The 21,980-nt window shown below is 40.5% G+C and overlaps 1 protein-coding gene across 1 annotated transcript in view; it reads right to left on the minus strand.

The window, feature by feature from the left end:
- PLXNC1 (plexin C1) overlaps window positions 1-21,980 on the minus strand; it is a gene marked incomplete at its 5' end in the record, with an annotated part of 215,740 nt that overhangs the window by 122,692 nt on the left and 71,068 nt on the right. The window contains 2 exons of the mRNA XM_027855804.1: window positions 16,896-16,985; window positions 17,926-18,028. Of these exons, the coding sequence (XP_027711605.1) occupies window positions 16,896-16,985; window positions 17,926-18,028 (193 nt within the window). The remainder of the gene's footprint in view (window positions 1-16,895; window positions 16,986-17,925; window positions 18,029-21,980) is intronic.

The following is a 21,980-nucleotide window of genomic DNA, read 5'->3' on the forward strand; positions in this document are numbered from 1 at the left end:
TCAGATTTGGCCTCAGACTTACTAGCTGTGTGACCCTGGGCAAGTCACTTCACCTTGTTTGCCTCAGTTTCCTCATCTGTAAAATTAGCTGGAGAAGGAAATGGCAAACCATGCCAGTATCTCTGCCAAGAAAACCCCGAGAGTTGGACGTGACTGAAAACAACTGAACAACCACAATACTTAGTAACAAATGGCAAAGTCAAAAATTGATTCCAGTCCACTGCCTCTAAGTACTCTTAACAATGCATCAATCAGGGGGGCGGAGCCAAGATGGCAGACGGAAAGCCGTGACTTGCTTGAGCTCTCCCCCAAACCCCTCCAAATACCTATAAAAAATGGCTCTAAACAAAGTCTAAAGCAGCAGAACCCACAAAAAGACAGAGTGAAACAAATTTCCAGCCCAAGACAACCTGGATGGCTGATCAGAAAGGTATATTGCCCTGGGCTGGGAGAGGAGCGCAGTTCGGCATGGGCACGCAGGCCGCAGCAAACCTACAGGGCTGAATCCCCGGCAGCCGTAGCGGTTTCCAGACTTCTCAACCCACAAATGCCAAAGACAACTTAGAAAGTCAGTGGGAAAAGTCTGTGACTTCGGTGAGAGAAGAAGCTAGGTCTCAGCCACCCCTAGGGCAGCGGCTGCCTCCTGAGCTTCCGGCCCACAGACTGAGGGGGAATCAAGTGGCTGATCAGAGAGGGATTGCAGGGACCTCTTTTCCAGGGCTGAAGGAGGAATCTCTTGCTTTGCCCCTGCTTGGATCTGGGTCACAGTTCTGAGGGGCGGTCCTGGGGCGAGGAGGAGCCCTGGCGTGGTGGAGCTTGTTGTGGCGGTGGAGAGGAAACACCTCGCTCCTTATCATAGCACCTTGAAAGAACTGAAAATTTTCAGCTCCCTAGAAGTATCTCTGAAAACAGCTGTACAAACCGCCGAAGCGTGGGACAGTATATTCTCCACATTGGAAGCAGACTCTTACCTTAACAAAGAGTTTAAAACTCAAGTAATTGGCCGGGATCATGAATAAGCAGCGCAAAAACAGTCAGACTATATTATCTTACTTTGGTGTCAAAGAAGATCAAAACATACAATCAGAAGAAGAAAGCAAAGTCAAAGCTTCTACGTCCAAAACTTCCAAGAAAAATATGAATCAGTCCCAGGGCTTGGAAGAGCTCAAAAGGGATTTTGAAAAGCAAGTAAGAGAAGTAGAAGAAAAACTGGGAAGAGAAATGAGAGTGATGCAAGAAAATCATGAAAAGCAAGTTAACAGCTTGCTAAAGGAGACCCCCCCAAAAAATACTGAAGAAAATAACACCTTAAAAAATAGCCTAACCCAAATGGCAAAAGTGGTCCAAAAAGCCAATGAAGAGAAGAATGTCTTAAAAAGCAAAACTGGACAAATGGAAAAGGAAGTCCAAAAGTTTACTGAAGAAAATACTTCCTTAAAAATTAGGATAAAGCAATTGGAAGCTAGTGACTTTATGAGAAATCAAGAGACTGTAAAACAAATCCAAAAGAATGAAAAATTAGAAAACAATGTGAAATATCTCATTGGAAAAACAACTGACCTGGAAAATAGATCCAGGAAAGAGAATTTAAAAATTATTGGACTATCTGAAAGCCATGATCAGAAAAAGAGCTTAGATATCATCTTTCAAGAAATGATCAAGGAAAACTGCCCTGATATTCTAGAACCAGAGGGCAGAATAGAAATTGAAAGAATCTACCAATCTCCTCCTGAAAGAGATCCCCAAAGGAAAACTCCTAGGAATATTGTAGCCAAATTCCAGAGTTCCCAGGTCAAGGACAAAATATTACAAGCAGCCAGAAAGAAACAATTCAAGTATTGTGGAAACACAATCAGGATAACGCAAGATTTAGCAGCTTCTACATTAAGGGACTGCAGGGCATGGAATATAATATTCCGGAGGGCAAAGGAGATAGGATTACAACCAAGAATCACCTACCCAGCAAAACTGAGTATAATCCTGCAGTGGAAAAATGGTCATTCAGTAAAATAGAGAACTTTCAAGCATTCTTGATGAAAAGACCAGAGCTGAATAGAAAATTTGATTTTCAAATACAAGACTCAAGTGAAACATGAAGAGGTAAACAGGAAAGAGAAATCATAAGAGACTTCTTAAGGCTGAACTGTTTACATTCCTGCATGGAAAGACGATATTTGTAACTCATGAGACCTTTGTCAGTATTAGGGTAGTGGAAGGGAAAAAATTATATATTTGTATATAGAAAGATAGATAGATAGATAGATAGATAGATAGATAGAAAGATAGATAGATAGACAGACAGACAGAGGGCACAGGGTGAGTTGAAGATGAAGGGGTCATATCTGGAGAATAAAATTAAGGGGTGAGAGAAAATTATACTAGGAGGAGGAGAAAGGGAAAGGTAGAACGGGGTAAATTATCTCACAAAAAAACAGAAAAGAAAAGGCTCTTACAGTGCAGGGGAAATGGGGGAAGGTGAGAGGGAATGAGTGAATCTTATTCTCATAGGATTTGACTTAAGGAGGGAATAACATACACACTCAATTGGGTATGGAAATCTGTCTTACCCTACAGGAAAACAGGAGGGGAATGGGGACAAGAGAGTAGGGGGATGATAGAGAGGAGGGCAGATTGGGAAAGGGGGTAATCAGAAGCAAATACTTCTGAGGAGGGACAGGGTCAAAAGAAAGAATAGAATAAATGGGGGAGGGCAGGATAGGATTAAGGGAAATAGAGTTAGTTTTTCACAGCATGTCTACTATGGAAGTGTTTTGCATAACTGCACATGTATAACCTATATTGAGTTGCTTGCCTTTTCAATGAGGGTGGGTGAGGAGGGAGGAAGGGAGAAAATTTGGAACCCAAAGTTTTAAAAACACATGTTTAAAAAAAATGTTTTCACATGCACCTAAATAAAGAAATAAGAGATATAGGAAATGGGGTACAGAAATCTATCCTGCCCTGCAGGAAAATAGAAGGGGAAGGGGGGGAGAGATAGCAGGAAAAGCAGACTAGGAGAAGGGGTATTCAGAATGCATGCCATCTTGGGATGGGGGGAGGGGCGAGATGGGGTGAAAATTTGGAACTCAAAATCTTGTGGAAGTAAATGTTGAAAACTAAAAATAAATAAATCTACTAATTGGATCTTTAAAAGAAAGAGTTTAGAAGACTGAGAGGACAAGAAGTAGAAGAATTAGTAGAGATTGTTTTTCAAGGAGTTTAACCAAGATATACAGGAATATAGGTATCAGGGAAGGATCAAGTAAGGGTTGTTTTTGGTTTGGGAATTTTGTTTGTTTTCTTTTAGAGTGGTAGAAACAGCAAGTTTATAAGCAAGAGCCAGTAGATAGGTAGAAACTGAAGATCAGAGAGAGACTGGGAATGGTAGTGGAGGAAATCTACTGGGGAAGACAGTTGTGATTTGAGGTAGATGGTTGTAGTTTTCTAGAATTGGAATTTGGCAACAAATTTTGATCAAAATAACTTGCTTTTACAGAAGGTATTTACTATCTTGCCAAGATATGTTTCTCCCATTTTATTTTCCAATTATTAAAGATTTTAAACATCAAAAAAAACAAAACAAACAAACAAAAAAAACAATGCATCAATCAGGTGGTGGGTTTCCCTTCATTGGAGGTCTTCAATCACAGGTTATCTTACAACCTGTCCTTTATGTTGTAGAGGAAATTTCTCCCCACCAAGTTCTGGTTGCCCCTGATGACCTCTGAGGTCCCTTCCAGCTCTGAGATTTTATGACATTGGCCAGGCTTCCATTCTAGCTCATTTTCTCAGGCTGAGTACACAGATAACAACTGATTAGTATTCCTCCCACTCCCAGCAAAAGGTCCTTTGTCTACCTGAAGAAAATAACCACATAATCCTTCAACCTTTTCTTCTTTAGATTATAAATAATCCCTTTAACCTTTCTCCATAGCAACCACTTTTTTCCCAACCCCCTAACACTTTTGTTGTTCTTCAGATCCTAAGATTAGAGCCATAGAGATCTTCATTATAGATGGGGAAACTGAGGCCCAGAGGTCTCCCAACTTGCCTAAGGTTTTGTTGTTCAGTTGTGTCCCACTCTTTGTGACTCTATTTGGGGTCTTCTTGGCAAAGATAGTGGAATGGTTTGCCATTTCCTTCTCCAATTCATTTTATAGATAAGGATGCAGACAGAGGTAAAGTAATCAGTCCAGGGTCACACAGCTACCAAATTTCTGAGGCAGAGATTTGAACTAAGGAAGAAGAGTCTTTGGTACTCTATCCATTACACCACCCAGCTGCCTTTGCCTAGGGTTACACAAAGAGTAACAGAGCTGGAAAACTTAGCCAAGTCTTCCAATTTCAAATTTTAGAGTTTCTCTTATACCACACTGGACCCTTTCCAGTTTCTTCGTATCCTTAACACACACACACACACACACACACACACACACACACACACACAATATTCTAACAAAGACCTCACTAATGCTGAGGGCAGCAGACGGCTTATTTTTTTTATCCCTTATATGTCAAAATCAAGTCATCAAAAATAGTCATTAAAGCTTTTGCTGTGTCTATATTTCTACTGCTGTGAGGGATATAAATCACCACTGCCTTCCAGACTTCACAGGATCATAGTTTTGGAATCAAAAAGGATCTTAGACCTTATCTAACCCAAAATTCTCAGGGGCAGCTAGGTGGTGTAGTGGATAGAGCACTGGCCCTAAAGTCAGGAGGACCTGAGTTCAAATCCAACCTCAGACCAAACACTCGACACTGACTAGCTGTGTGACCCTGGGCAAGTCACTTAACCCCAACTGCCTTTAAAATAAAAAAAAAATTCTCAATTTTACATGTGAGTAAACTGAGTCATGAGGGCTAAAATGCCTTGCCTCAAGCTGCAAAAGTAGTATGCAATTTGAACCTAGGTCTTCTGACTCAAAATCCATTGGTCTCCCAGTTGCACCAGGCTGCCCATTTTCTTGGAGAAACACCTAGTATTGTGTTGATTTTTTTTTCCAAGGCAGCACTGTATTTGCTCATAATTAGGTTAGGGTCTATGATCCCAAAGTCTTAGCGTTTTGGTCCTAGCCCATCCTATATTTATTTGTATTACTGATTTTGACCCTAGGTAAAGTCAAGTAAAGACGTAGCTTGTCCTCCCCTGCAATGCTCAGCTTCAATGTATAATCACTTAAAGATGAGTTATTTTAGCATCAAGTGCTTGCTTAAGACACTCTCCGAGCACCTACTATGTCTGCCTTCTTGGCTATTATGTTTTCCTGAGAAGAGGCTGCCTAGTTGCTTCAGAAGGCTATTTTTTAAAGGACCTTATTGTTTAGAGTTTTCCTGAGTCTTCTAGGGAGGCAATGTGATTTCAGGCCTACCTATCTCCTGCAAGCAGATGCTTTTCCCCCTCTATCTTTTGAAAATGTCTTAGATTAGTTTCCTCCTGGTTTGCCCCTGAAACCTTTTCTTATCATAATAACTGTGTTAAAGAGCTACCAAATGTTGAAAACATACATGAAATGGGGAAAAAACCAAGATAGGCCAGATCTAATTTCTAACAATTGTTAGAAACGTGACCAGCTTACACTTTAGCTGAAGAAGAAAAAAAAAGAGAAGAAAACCTCTCCACAAACAGGAAGTCGAAGAAACCAGACAAACCAATTGTTTTTTTTCTTTTAAAAAGGATCCTGACACCCAACAGCCCAGTTTTAAACAGAACAGTTTTTTTGTTACATCCTCAAAACTCACAACCCAACTGGAGGAAATGCAGTGAGGGATAAAAGCCTTACATGTAAAAGAGATTTAACAGAATTGAAGAAAAGTGATCACTCTAGCTACAGAGAGAACCTCTCTTTCAATGTGTCAGGGAGGCTTTCCCTCATCATGTTGCTCAGAAATTTCCATATATCAAAACGCTCCTTTGTGTGACAGTTACAGCTACTCACTAGCCAGAAGCTAACTGTAAAGTCGACCGTTTCCTTGGCAATTTTATTTTAATGGTGCGAGAAAATTATTTTTAAATGGTGGTGCAAGGGAAAGTGTCTTTCGTAAGTCACAGCGGACTCTGGCTCCTGGCAGAACCTAAACCACACAGTTGCACAACTTAAATAAGAAGGTGTCTTTAAAAAGTGGGTTAATTAGATGAGTTATTGAATCACGAATAAATGAGCTGGTTTTTTCCCTTCAAGAAATGAAACATAAAAGTTCGAGAAAATAGCAACACCACCAACAAATAGCATTTTTGAACCTAGTCTATTTCTAGCAAGAACAGCACCCTTTGTTAAGTCTGACATTAATACAGTGCAAAACAACAACATTACTAAAGGAACTTGTTAACATCTCATAGAACAATGGAAACGTGAGCAATCAGCAGCTCTGGTTTATTAAGACCAAATTGAACCGAGTTAATCTGATCTGGGAGAAAAATAAATCTGAATTAAAAAAAAAATCACTTTGAAAGCTTGGACATCCGTCAACATTTAATAGAACGTCTCACAGATTGTTACGTGTGAAGGTAGTTCAAACTGGGCTAGATAAAAAGTCATGTGGATTTGAAACCAGCTGGAAATTCCAAACCAGAGGACATGATGAGGATTGAAGGTGGCACAACTAGTTAAAGGGAAGTGTCCTGAGAGGACCGAAGGGGTTAGTGTGAGGTTTTCAAATTGTTTAACATCTTTGCTAATAACCAGGAAACAGAGGGAAGTAACACGTTCGTGAAATTTACAAACGAAGGGATATGTGGCAATGGCCGATACAGATGGTGGAGCGATGGTAAAACAGGTTTGGAAAGAAAACGGAAATACGGTAATCAAGAAGCCGAACAAAACCAATTCAAAGGTGGGGCATTCTAAAATTGGGAGTGGCCAAGTGGTAAACACGGACAATCAATGACCAAATGAGAAATGATCACAGAATTGGAGATTTAGAACTAGAAGGGCCCCTAGACATCACTAGGGAGTCTGATCCCCTCATTTTACAGATAAGAAAACTGATGCATAGACAGAGGTGAAGTGATTTATTCATCCGGAGTTACCCAGCGAACAACACAAGGCCACTGAGAAAAGTAAATGAGATAATGTGTGTAAAGTCCATTGTAAACCTTAAAGCACTATATAAACGAGTCTAGTGCTCCAGACCAATTAACCCACATTTCCTCTTGGGGTGCTAGACTTAAAGCAGGACGTAAATGTGAGCTATTGTTATTATTTCATTCTTATTCTTTTTTTAAATAGAATTCCGATTAGAAATGTGGTTCAGTCATTTCAGTTCAAACTCGCTGTGACCCCATTTGGGGTTTTCTTGACAAAGATACTGGAGTGGTTTGCTATTTCCTTCTCCAGCTCATTTTACAGATGAGGAAACTGAGGCAAACAGGGTTAAGTGATTTGCCCAGGGTCACACAGGTAGCAGATTTGAACTCAGGAAGATGAGTCTTCTGTATCCACTGTGCCACCTAGCTGCCCTCAAATAGAAACAGCCCTGCATCAAGTCTCCGTCTTGTTCATCACAAATTATTCATTTCCATTTAATGTACTATGGACTATAGCACAAGTAGATGAAATAACTGTTTTTTGTAGTGGAATAAAAATGTCAGGCTTTAAGCTCACCCTCCCCGGGCTCACTAAAAGAGGCTAGGGAGGTGGAACCTTAAGGAAACGTGAGGTGAGCTAAGTAGAAGATAACCACCTCAAGGTGGTGAGCCCAAGAAAAAGAGTGGTTGGTGGTACCACACAGACAGAATTATAAAAGTCAGGAGGGAAAAAGTCATAGCATCATAGACATAGAGCTAAAAGGGACCTTTGAGACCATCTAATCCAACCCTCTCGTTTTACAGATAAGGAAACTGAGGCCCAAGGTAGGCAAGTGGCTTGCCCAGAGTCACAGATATATTACGTGTCAGAGATGGGATATGAATCCTGGTTTTCATGCTTCCAGGCCCATCATACCACAATCAAGTTTGGTTGTAGTTGTGTTGATTTGGAAATGTCAACAGGACACAAAAATGGTTTCAGATGTGAGTCTGCAACTATGTTAGAGGCATAGAAAAACAAGTTCTCCACAAAAAGTAAAAGCATTTTATGGGAAAAGAATGTAGATGAAAGAGAAGACGACCAAAGGAGAATTTTAGAGCAATACCCACATTAAGAGGTAAGAAAGACCAGGATTTTCCTTGCACATAACCACCAGGAGGAGAAGACAACGTGCAGTCCTTCTTAAGTCAAGGGAAGAGAGTCAGGAGTGACAAAATCCGTCAAGAGTAGGAGGAATCTGGGGCAGCTAGGTGGCACAGTAGGTAGAGCATCGGCCCTAGATTCAGGAGGACTTGAGTTCAAATCTGGCCTCAGACACATAACACTTACTAGCTGTGTGACTCTGGGCAAGTCACTTAACCTCAATTGCCTCACTAAAACAAAACAAAAAAAAAAAGAGTAGGAAGAATGGTCTTGGGATAGGAGAAAATTTAGAACTCAAAATCTCATTGAAGTGAATGTTGAAAACTAAAAATAAATTAATTTTTTAAAAAAGAGTAGAAGGAATGTCAGAGAGTGAAGCAAAATATAGGGGGAGGGGAGGCCATTGCATTTTACAATTAGTGGGTAATTAGTGACCTAAGGAGTCAGATCAGAGCTGGATTACAAGGAGTCAAAGACACAATGGATGGTGACAAAGTGACGACGTCCAGTACAAAAACTTTAAAAATAATGTTAGCAGTCTGTCTTCTTCTTTTACAGCATAGAATACACAATATACACTCTGAGATTCAGTCAGTGAATCAGATATTTCTGCTTACTTTTTTCTTTTGTCACTAGGGCTCAGTCTAAAGGTGGGAAATGGCTGTGATACAAATATATCAATAAAAAGTTTGGGATTTTTTTGAAAGGGGGAATACTTTTATAAACCATGGACACTCAGTAAGTATTAGAGGTGTGATTAGAAGTATCACCCAGGCTTCTTGTAGATCTCTGAAACTTACTGGTGAGAACAGGAAATGGAAAGCACTGATCAGTTGTTTGGGGGTAAAGTCATCAGACCACGGGAACCAAAAAATATAAAAAACTTGTGATGGTTATTACCAGGGGACAAAGTGTGCTGCCAGACTAGCCAGGGAGCGCTTGTGATTCTTAATATCAATCATTCAGTAAGCCAGTGACATTGTCAGTCACTAAGGATACAAAGAGGAAAAAAAAAAAAAAAAAATATATATATATATATATATACACATATATATGTATATATATGTGTGTGTGTATATATATACACATACATACATATATATATGTATGTATATATATGTGTGTATATATATATAATAGTCCCTGTCCTCAGGAAGCTTATAGTCTATCAGGTAAAACAATATGTACACAGAGAAATAAGTAAGCAATCAATTAGCAAGAATTTATCAGATGCTCATGATGTCTGTGAAGGTCACTGAGCTAAGGCCTAGGGATAAAAAAAAACCAAAAGGGCCAGGGCCTGGCCTCAAAGAGCTTACATTCTCTCAAAGGAAACATTACATATGTATGTGAGCCAAGGCATAGACAGGGTGCCACCAGCCATACTGACTGCATTTGAACAAAAAGAGTTATTTTTCCTAAGTGAAAATAATACTGTTGGTTTATCAACAGGAGATCACATACTTTGAAGTTTCCTCCCCACAGGAACAGCGAAGGGCTGGCCTATAATCACTGTAATCCTGCCCTTCCTAGTGACAGGTATCATGCTTTTTTGGAGTGGGCTGACAGAGGGTGAGGATGCAATCCAGGTTCCTAGTGTACCTGTGAAGTTAACCAGCCTACAGAGGAAGCAAACCAGTGCTGTAGGCTTTAATGTCCCATACCAAAGTGTAAACTAACCAATCCCCTAAAAACATTCAAGTGCAAATTCCAATTCTAGAGACTTCCACCAGATACTTGCTATCTGTATGACTTTGGACAAGTCATTTAAACTGCTCTGAAACTCTGATACAATAAGAGAGTTGAACCTCATGGCCTCGAAGGTCCATTCCAGCCATAATGTATAATTTTACCATCTGTGACCTTGGGCTATGATAATAGCCAGCATTTAAGGTAGCTAAGACAGATTAGTGCTTTAAGATCTGCAAAGTACATTTTATACATGCACACACATATACACAATTTATATAAAAACATATAAAAGCACATATCTGTACATAAACATACTTATATAGTATATCTATTTTAAATTATTACTTCAAAAATATTTTATATATATATATATTATATATAAATATGTATTTATATATAAATATATATTTTAAATATATTCACTAGCTATTTAGAATAAATATATTTAGATAATATATGTATAACATATAAATAATAATATACTTATAATATATTCATATATAATAAATATATTTAGACAATGTGTGTAATATAATATAAATACAAAACAATATATTTGTATATAAATGTTCGCATATTTTTCACATGTTTTCTATAAATATGTTTTATATATAAATATATTTAGATATAGATATTTAGAAATATTTTAGATATATTTAGATATATATTTTAGATATATGAAACATATTTATAAAATATATTATACATATATCATTTCAGATATATTTTACATTTATAATATTTTTATGTGTTTATGTAAAAATTTAAATACATGTCTATATTATATGTGTTATTTTTACATACACATACAATAAATGTATAAAATTTGGGCCTCACAACAACCCTAGGAGGTAGGTGCTGTTATTATCCTCATTTTACAAATATGGAAACTGAATCTGAGATTAAGTGACTTGCCCGGGGTCACACAGTTAGTAAGTGTCTGGGGCTTGTTTTGAACTCGGGTCTTCCTGACTTCAGGTTCAGCTTTCTATCTACTTCGCCAACCCACTTAACTTTGTTTGGCCTCAATTTCCTCAAATGTAAAAAGAGCTTGAATTAGATTGCCCCTGAGGTCACTTTCAGCTCTAGACTAATAACCTCATAACACCTACACGTATTATATGCCAAGCATTGGGTTGGGTAGGCAGCCAAGCATTGGGTTGGGTAGGAGGCCAAGCATTGGGTTGGGTAGGCGGCCAAGTGTTGGGTTGGATAGGCGGCCAAGCGTTGGGTTGGGTAGGCGGCCAAGCGTTGGGTTGGGTAGGTGGCCAAGCACTGGGTTGGGTAGGCAGTGAGTACCCAAAGATGGAAAGAATGCCATAGTCTTGGACCTCAAGGATTTTACAATCAACAATATCTATACAGTACCTGGGCACATTAAGTAGACCCTTAATAAATCCCTTTCAATTGAATTGACACAATTGTTAAAGCAATGATTAGATTCATACAGCACTAAGCTCTACAATCCCAAATAGACCCTTGTTTGGTTTGAGAGGCAAGATGGCCCAGGGAGTAAAGGGAAACTGACACGCCTGAGTAAATAGAGGCCCAGTCTTGGAATGCTCAAGATTGGAGTCTTACCTGAGACACCTCCTACCTCCATGACCATGAGCAAGCCACTTAAACTCCGAGTACCTCAGGCCACTCCAAGATGAATGGGCATTTTCACACAAAGAGATACCAATGAAATTAACAAGTTTGAATCTCTCTTCTTCCTTCCCCTCCAAAGTCCACTCTTCCACTGAATGAAATCCTGATGCTGGCATGCAGGGACCTCAAGAATCTGGTTTCAACTTTTTCTCTAACTATTCACTCTGTCAATCAATTCATAACAAACTGATTGATTGATTAATTGATTGAACTGCCCCAGGAAAACTGTACTACTCTATATTCCCAAAACACAGTCTACCCTCTCCCTCCTCATCCTAGTCTCTGTTCACTGTGCCCCTAGAACAGGGATGGGGAACCTGTGGCCTTCTAGGTCCTTAAGTGCAGCCTTTGAACTGAATTTGGATTCAGTCCTGCCCTTCCACGTCCCCCCTGCTTTGTGATCCAATCTCCTGCTGAAATCCTTTCCTCCTTTAAAGCCCAGGTCAAGTACCATATTCCTCCTGGAGATTTCTCTGATTTCCCAACCGTCTTCCAAATCACCAACCACAATCTCCCATAGCATGTGCCTGCCGCTGTCCCTTCCACCCCACAATGATCTCTTTTTCCTACTAGCCCAGCTTGGAATTTTGTGTCTCTTTATGTACATGTTACATCCTAATTTGCATTATCCAATAGAACATAATCTCAGGAGGACAAGAATGGTTTCCTTTTTGTCTTTGTATTTTCTGTGTCTCAGCACAGTGCCTGTCATGTAGCAAGCAATTAATAGAGAAATGCTTGTTGATTGAATTACATTTATTCCTAGCTTTGGCTTCCCGGCTCAACAGCATTCTCCTTTAGGGCAGTGAATGTCTGTGGAGGGCCAGGAGGGAAACCGTAACCCAGAGAAGAGGCATTTACTTCATCAATGTTTCAGATTTATAGATATAAAGCTGGAAGGAACGTCTGAGGCCATCTGGTCCAATGCCCTCATTTTTACAGACAAGGAAACTGAGGCCCAGGGAAAGGAAGTGATTTACCCAAGGACACACAGGTAGTAAGTGTAAGAGGTAGGATGGGTACCTGATAGTGCCACAAACATACTGGGCACCACAGTTTAAGAAGGGCATAGATAAGCTGAGAATGTGCAGAAGGGCAACCAGGATGGTGGAGAGCCTCGAAGGATGTTTAGGTTGGAGAAGAGTGTGGGTGAAGGGGACACCATAGTTCTCTTGAGTATTGAAACGCTATCATTTGGAAGATCAGCCTTGGTCTACTTGGCCCCAGAGAGCAGAACTGGAAGCAACATGTGGAGGTTGCCAAGAGGCCAATTCATCCATTCAATAAGCATTTATTAAGCGCCTACTACGTACCAGGCACTGTGCTAAGAACTAGGGGTACATAGAAAGGCAAAAGACAGTCCCTGCCCTCAAGGAGCTGTCAATCTAATGGGGGAGACAATGTGCAAAACAAATATATTCAAAGCAAGCTATATGTAGGATAAATGGGAAATAATTAAAAGGGAAGGTGCTGGAATTAAGAGGGGTTGGGGAAGGCTTCTGGTAAAGGATGGGATTTTAGTTGGGACTTAACGGAAGACAAGGAAAGGAGCAGTAGAGCTGAGGATAGAGAGCATTCCAGGCACGGAGGAAAGCCAGAAAGAATGCCCAGAGCTAAAGGATGGAGGGTCTTATTCATGGAACAACCAGGAGGCTGGGGGCACTGAACTGAAGATGATGTGTTGGGGAGTAAGGTGTGAGAAAAGTGGAAAGACTGGAGAGGCTGGGTGAGGGGTGGGGATTCAGGGCCACACATGGCCCTCCAGGCCCTCAAGTGCAGTCTTGTACTACAGAGAGTACTTTGACCCAGTCAAAGGGCCACACTTGAGGACCTAGAGGGCCACATAGCCCACCCCTGGGCTAAGTTAGGAAGGACTCTGAATACCAAGCAGAGGTCAGATGTCACAGCTGGCCAAAAGTAGAATGGGCCGTTGCCCTGACAGAAGGTGAGATCCCCCTCCTCAGAGGTCTTCAGATAAAGACTAGGCAGCTACTTGCTATGTATATTACAGTGAGGATTCCTACTGGGTGTGGGTTGGACCAAATGGGCAGTGAATTCACTTCTAATTCTGAAATTCTGTGAAACCAAGCCAGCATTCTTCCTACTGTATAATCAGTTAACAAGCCCCTACTATGTCATCCTGGGTCATCTCCAGTCGTCTTGATCTATATTTTCCCACTGGACCCAGATGGCTCTGGAGGGAAAAGTGAGGCTGGTGACTTTGCACAGCCCTCCCTCACTTAAGTCCAATTCACTTGCATGTCACAACATTACCTCCCCAAAGTCATGGTCTTCATCAAGAATGAAGGACAGACAACACTTACTATGTGCAGAAAGGAGGCAGCTAGGTGGCTCAGTGGACAGAGTGGTGGGCCTAGAGTCAGGAGGACTTGAGTTCAAATCCAGCCTTAGACTCTTACTAGCTGTATGATCCTAGGTGAGTCACTTAACCTCTGTTTGCCTTAATCCACTGGAAAAGGAATTGGCAAACCACTCTAGGATATTTACCGAGAAAAGCCCATGGATAGTATGGTTCATGGAGTCCCAAAGAGTCAGATACAACTGAACGCAAAAATGTGCTAGAAATGACATTGAATGGCCACTCTGGTTCCCCTGTAGCACCGTAGTTGGCCCTCTTTAATTGTTAAAGTAATAATAATAATAATATTATTATAATATTGTGATTAATAACATTAATAATAATAATAACCATAACTAGCATTTATATATCACTTTAAGGTTTACAAAGCACTTTACAAATACAATCTCATTTGATCCTCAAAATGACCCTGGGAGATAAGTGCTATGATTAACTGAGGTCAACAGAGGTTAAGTGACTTGCCCAAGGTCACACACCTACCTATCAAGTGTGTGAATCCATATTTGAATTCAAGTCTTCCTGACTCGAGGTGCAACGCTCCATTCACTGAACCATCCAGATGAATACTTTTTGATGAGACACAAAGCGTCCGGCCCTTGTCTTTGACCTTCCACACAAAGCTGGGTAATCCCCAAAGAGGCAGCTCCAATCAGTCCCTCCTCTGTATTTTGTATCTTGAGAGGCTCAGAAGGTTCTGGAGGCCCCAGATCCAATAACTCGTGATGGAGCTATGGTTCAAAAGATGGCAATGAACCACGAAGCCAGACTGCAGGGAGCCAGGGAAGCAGTGAGTGTTCATTTGTTGTTGTTGTTGTTTGGAAAGAGCAAACCTCTAAGGCCCTCTTGTGTATATGCTACTGCCTCCCAAGTGGTCCATACGCTCTCAGAGAAGCCTTTGGAGGCAGCTAGGTAAATCAGCCTTCTCCCAGGTGCTCTGAATGGATCTTCAGGAGCACTTAGGGATGAAAGGGAGCTCCTCTAAGTGGTAATTCAATCAGGACGAAGATTGGTCCATCCATTTACTGACAGAGGAAAGTATTTCGCAAGGCAAAAGTGTTTGAAGGCTTAGCTTAGGGTCAGAAATAGCAAAAGTAGAAAGGGGGAAGGGAACTTAGGGTTCATAGGAGACCCCCATCCTAATAGGAGTCAACAAATACAAAGCCACTGAGGAGAAAGCATGATGGATCCTGTTTCCCCAAGAAAACAGGGGGAATGGGAAGAATGGGATGGATTTGGAATCAGAGATCCTGGGTTCGAATCCTGGCTCTCCTACTCACTACCTTTGTGACCTTGGAGAGATTAATTCACCTGTTTTAGCCTCAGTTTCCTCATCAATAAAATGAAGGGCTTGGACTAGTTGGTGTCCAAGGGCCCTTCAGGATCAGACCTATATGTCTATGAAGAACCTAAAAGTTTGGAAAATTGAAAGGGTGCTGGTATGTGTGTCCTAAATTTTTTTTAATGCATCTGGTTCACACGATCCAGCTACTTTTGTTTTGGTTCGGGTTTTGTTTTTTTTTTTTGGTCCAGACCTGTGACCACCTGAGATCTGGAAGACCCCAACCAAGGCAGATGAGTCCTACTGGAAACTCAGAGGCTTCAGGAGTTTGCTGAGGACATAGAGGTACATTGGCTGATAGATAGATAGATATAGATATAGATATAGATATACAGATAGATAGATATAGATCTCAGAAAAAAAATCCCAAAACCATCTATTCCAACACCTTCCTTTTACACATTAGGAAGCAGAGGCCCGAAGAGAAGTGATTTGCCCAAGGTCACAAAGCCAGTAAGAGGGAGGATTTGAACCAGATCCTCAGACTCCAGAGCCATTGTGTTTTCCACTGTACCCAGATCCTTCTCTTCCTCCTCCCTTCCTTCCTCCCCTGCCTCCTCCTTCTTTCCTTCTTCTTCTTCAAATAACCGGGGATGTACATTTTATTAATCGGTAATTTACCTTTAAATAGCTACAGATGAGCTAACCAGGGTCACATGTCCTCCCCACTTCTGATAAGGTCAAAAAATGCAAAACTAGGAAAAAGTTCTCTGCAAGCTAGCTCCCTGATTAAGCTCAGTCACTGACACTGACAAGAGTTTCTCAGGAATTCACCCGGCGTGGCGAAGAACTGGCCTTCTTCAATAGAAGGATGTACTGATATTTCTCTGAGCTAAGGCCTTCTGAAACATTACAAGGAACAAAGGAAGTCAATGAATTTCAAGGTCTTGAAAATTCTAACGGTTTTCTAGGGAGGAGTAAGGGGGGGAGGGGGAGAGGGGGGGAGAGAGAGACAGACAGAGAGAAAGAGGATCGGAGAGGGAGAGAGAGAAGAAAAAGGAGGAGGAAAAGGAGGAGAAGGAAGGGGAGAGAGAGAGAGTGAAAAAAAGAGGAGGAGGGAGGGAGGGAAAAAGGGGGAGGGAGGGAGTAAGGGAGGGAGAGAGAGACAGAGACAGAGAAATAAAGTCAGAAGGGAAGGGAAGAAAAAGGGGGGAAAGAGAGACATTTTGTAGCATATTTCTTAATTCTGGGATATCTATTATTGATTCCACTGACTTTATTTAAATAAAGCAAAAAGGTCAGCAAACTGAGTGAACATTTCATTTTAGGTATATCATTCTTACCAATCCATGGAGGGCAAAATGAACCGTTCAAAAATGGAGTATCCACCTAAAGACCCAACCCCCCCAAAACTTACCACGTTTCCTTCCGGAAGTTCCCCCAAAGACAGCCACAAGGTCAGCTTTCCAAAACTGACTTACCAAAAGAACACCACCATTTTTCATAATTAAGGAGTTCTAATTTATTTCACAGAGTTTGGAGCCTGAGATATATTGAGCCAATTAATTTTCTTTTAAACTAGTTAAAAACCCATAGATGACAAAAAGAATTTTGGTAGGATGGGAAACTTGGAATAATCCCAATGGTTCTAGCTTCTGGTATTTTTTTTTAATTTGCCCATGACCAACTTCTACATGGTTGGCATCGGCCAATATGCTCTAACCTGTGAGTCCTGGTTTATTCTGGTATTCTTCTTGGCCTGGAATCCTCCTCCTCTCGAAAGAGGTGATTTTCTGGATGCTTGACAGACATTCTGGAAAAAATTCAAAGCATTTTCTCAATGTCAAGATAGACTAAAGACTGCCTAGGCCTCAGATAAATAAGATAGGGTAAGGTTACAGTGATCACAAACACACATATGGGCCTAACTTGTACTGTGTTTAATAAATATCTGTTGAATGACTAATGAACACATGTATGCGGGCATATACACCTTTAACCAGAATAGAGTCTGGATCTGAGATTTCACTGGTATGGGAACCCCCCTTTACTAATACAGGTCAGCATTTTCTCTACAACTTCGAGTCTGAGAAACTTCTCTAGAGCCCTGAGCCGGTTAAGTTACATTCTCTCATTGGTAGGACTTGAACCCAGATCATTTTCTCTTAGAGGTTGGCTGTCTATGCTTTATTGCCTCTCATGTATGTGTATGTATATATATGCATATATACACAAATATTATGTATAATATTTATTATACATGTGTATTCTCATACATACAAAATACACATACCTATCTAAAATAGGTATCTAAAATAAGTGTACATATACATATATACACAATGTATATCTACATACACATGATTTAAATTTCATTTCATTTTTATTTTATTTTATTTCTATTGACTTTCATTTTTACAACACCTTTATTTCTGAATCTATCCCTTCCCCCTCCCCACCCAGCAAGCCCTCAGTTATAAACAAAGACCAAAAAAGAAAGAGGGAAAACCCAACCAACAAATTGACTTATATAACAGTACATGCAGTATTCCACCCATATTCTCCCACCTTTGCATGGCAGGGAGATGTGTTTTCTCACCCTTCCTCCAAGGCCAAGTTTGGCCACTCCAACCACTACAGTGTTCAGGGTTTTGTGTTTTTTTTTCCCTGTGGATCTTATTTCAGGTTACATTTATGAACATATATTTTCTAAAGAAGCCTTGCCACTCTATCAATTACACCAAATTAGTCACCTGTTTTTTCCTGTAATCCGCAGGGTCACAGGCTGTGAAAGGATGTATGCATTTTTTCTCATTTTCACACCAAGCACAGGTCGCACCAACACAGACTGAGCATCTGGCAACATGGAGAATGGGATTAATGTCCGAACTTCATGACAGTTTCATTTCTCCGGGATATATAGCACGAATGTCAAAAGAATAATGTTCCTTCTGGGCTTTAATGAATATTAGGGTGAGAAAAAAAAAACTTTGACGACAGTGGTGGAATATTAAATTCAAGACTCCCCTATGTGACAAGCCTCTTTCCCACAATGTTCCAAATGAACTTGGTATTGTGGAGATAGGAGCTGGATTCAAATCTCCCACTTCTGACCACCCCCAACCACAACCACCAGGGAGACTGGACTGGAGAGCTTCTCAGGTCCCTTCTAGCTTCAGATTTATCTGTGGTCCAATGAAGAAGAGAACGGTGGTTTGACAGGCCAATTGTGAAAAGGGCCTATAGAAACTATTTGTGCATTCTTGATCAGACCCGGGTTCAAATCCCCAATCTGGCACTTGCTACCCATGGGACCTTGGGCAAGCCACAGGCACTCAATTCTAAAGTGAGTTGGCTGGTTGCTGTCCTTTGTCCTTGAAGAGGACCAAAATGACATCACTATGTTAGAGTCAAGGTGCTGATTGGACCAATACAAGCTTGGAAGGCTCTACCTCTCCCATCTGTGTCGGGCACAAATAGTCCATGTCTACTAAGGTGAGAAGGTTGGCCTTGAAGACCTCCAAGTCCCTTTGAGCTCTAAAGCTGTGATCCTATGATCCCTGGCTGCAACCAGGTAGGTCTTGCCCTTTCAGTTTCCTCCCTGTGCTCCCAGGTCCTCAACACAAAATGAGTTGTTTTGAGTTGTTTTGATGCCAACGATACTGATATTTCTTGTGTTTTGCAACACGGCAGTTGTGTTTTGAAAATTTGTTTTCCTGTGACAGTAGGGGATTGGGGATGATGGTTAGTAAGCTATTCTGACTGAGGAAGCATGCTTACTAATCCTATACTTTACTTTGAAAGGGTTTCGGTAAGGTAATTAAAAAGTACTTCAGGGAATTACCAGCTTAGTAATAATAACAAAAACCTTGACATGCCTATAGACTTTAAGATTTGTTAAGCACTTTACAAACATGATCTCATTTGGTCTTAGAACTCTAATGAGAAAGGTGCTGCAAGTATTATTATCAGCCTCATTTTAGAGATGGGGAAACTGAGGCTCAGAAAGTCACGGTCACATAGCTGGTAAGTCTCAGAGGCAGGACCGGATTGGATTCCAGGTCTTTCTGACTCCAAACCTAGCAAACACCAGGCTAGGACTGAGAAACAGCCCGCCAAAGGTAGACATTGTAAGAAAGGAAGGAGAAATGGGAGAAGCAGTGTGGAGATCTGAGCTGCAGTCCCACCTCAGACACTTCTAAGTTATGTGATCCTGAGCAAATCATTCAATCCTGAGCCTCAGTTTCATCTGTAAAATGAAAAGATTCTACTTGATGATTTCTAAGTTATCTCCTAACTAGAGATTTTTAATGCTATTTCTGATCAACACCTGAAATCTCCACTATGTTCTAGGTGCTCCTAAAACTTTCTGTTTTCAGCTTTCTTTCAATCTGTAGAAACAACAATTTTGATCTGAGAGGAAAATGATGTTGCCTGTGCTTATTTTAGATTATAAAGTCCTTTAGGGCAGGGACTGTCTTTTGCCTCTTTTTGTATCCTTAGCCTTAACTCAGTGCCTGGCACATACTAGGCACTTATAAATGTTTATTTGCAGATTTTTGCAAGCTAAATCATCCAGGAAAAAAAACCTCAGATACGCATTGCTACCACTGCCTGTTTAAAGCCTGATCACTAGTTTTTGATTTAAAAAAATGAGTTTTATTGAACCCTTTTGTTTTTGCATCATAGTCATTTCCAAATATAGTTCACATCTTCCCTCTTCCTAGGAACTGAAACTTCTGTTTTAATAAAGAAAAACAATAAAACAAAAATATCAAGCTTGACAACGTATGCAAAGGAACAAGCCTTTATTAAGTGCCTTCTGTGTGCTAGGTGCTGGGCTAAGCGCCTGACCAATATTATCTCAGCTGATCATTTTGCCCCAGGAATCCCCAACCACCCTACAGAGAGGAGGTAGGTATGTAGATTTCATTATCCGTTCCTAGATGTCGAGATTGGGTGAGGCTCCTTCCCCAGTTCTCCCCCTTTACCTAATTTGTCATCATTGTTACTTATATTGTTCTGCTGATTCTGCTTGTTTCAGCCTGCATCAGTTCATCTAAATCCTGCCATTTTTCTCACAATTGCTACTTGCAATTTTTTATGACATGATAATATTCCATTATGTTATGATCACATACCATAATTGTTCAGAATTCCCCAATCGATGGGTAACCACTTTATTTCCAATTGTTTGCTACTACAAAAAGATCGCTATGATTACTATAGGATATATTGGGCTTTCTTGTTTTTTAAACTTGGGGAATATGCCCAATGGTTGGATTGCTGGTTAAAAGATTTGATAATGTTGTTTAGTCACAGAACCACAAAAATTTCAGAAGGGATCTCACTGGGGAGCTAATTCATACCTGGAAAAGGACTCCCACACTTCACCAAACCCAAGTGGTCATCTAGCTTCTGCCTGAATACTTCTGACAAGAGAGAATCAGATACTTTTCTACTATCATTCTGAATAGCCCTTTGGGAACAGTTGGGTCAACTCACAGCTCCACCAACAATGTATCAGCGTGCCTGTCCTCCCCCAATCCCTCTAATATTGAATGTTTCCATTTATTTTTACATTTTCCCCAAGTTGCTGTGTGTGAGATGAGCCTGATTCCCTTTTTTTGAGTACTTCACAACAGGACTTAGAATGGGATAATGGAAAGGATACTAGATGGGAAGGCAAGAGAGCTCAATTAGAGTCCTGATTTTGACACTAACTGGTTACATGACCTTGAGCATGTCTTCACTGTTGACAGCTGTAAAATACTAAGGCAGTTGTAAAATACTTCAGCTGGGGTCCATTAAGTTAAAAAAAAGTTTATTGGATAACTGAATTTCAATATAATTGGTTTTCTTCGCAGTTCTACAGGTTTTATTTTGGGTATTTAAAAACATGATTCTGAGAAGGGATCCATAAGCTTTACCAGATTGTCAAAGGGGTCTATGTTATAAAAATCAGGAACTCCTGCTCTGGAGAAATGGCTGAACTAGGGGATCACCAACTTCATGGTAAATCTATAATTCATTATATGAATGGGAAGCAGTCTGGTACAGCAGAAAAAGCAATAGAGTATTGGCTCTGGAATCAGAAGATGCAGGTTCAAATTCTGCCTCTAATGGTTACCTCCTGTGTGACTTTGAAGGAATCACTTAACCTCTCTGGGCCTCAGTTTCCTCATTATTCAATGAGGAGGCTGGCCACTAAGGTCCAGATTTACGTAAAGTAAGGGGCTGACACTCAGTGGCCTTCCGGTTCTTTCCAGTTCTAGAGTGCTATGATCCCTCCAACTATTCTATTCCGCTATTCCTCAGCACTCCCAAAAACTTCCTACATGTTTAAACAAATGGTATTTTTAAAATCTCCATCTATTTTTCAGTATTACTAAAGCTGGCTTCTACTTGACTAAAGTACTGGTAAATTTAGCTTGCTAAATGTTTCTTACTAGGTTTACTCACCTCATGAGAGCCAACTTTAGCCTGGTATTTTGATCATTAGTGAGGCAGTATTTATCACATTGTAGTTATTGTTATAATAAATTAGGACATCTTTTTTTTTCATTATTATTTGGCTTTTCCAAAGAGCACTGACATTGATCCTCACCCTCATACAGCTCCCTCCACCTCCAGCTTGGAAGGCCGTTGTCCCTAGAAGCCGCTAGTAAAGTTCTTGGGCTAGGCCACAGAAGCCCACTTAGCCCATAAAGCAAATGGACTATGGTGCTGAGAGCACTATCGTGTCCTGTTGCTTGTAAGGGAAAACGCATCCTGAGTTCCCGCTGGAAAATTAGGAAGCTAGGACACA

This window comes from Vombatus ursinus, unplaced genomic scaffold, assembly GCF_900497805.2.
Source record: "Vombatus ursinus unplaced genomic scaffold, bare-nosed wombat genome assembly UNPS02011334.1, whole genome shotgun sequence".
Lineage (NCBI taxonomy): Eukaryota > Metazoa > Chordata > Mammalia > Diprotodontia > Vombatidae > Vombatus > Vombatus ursinus.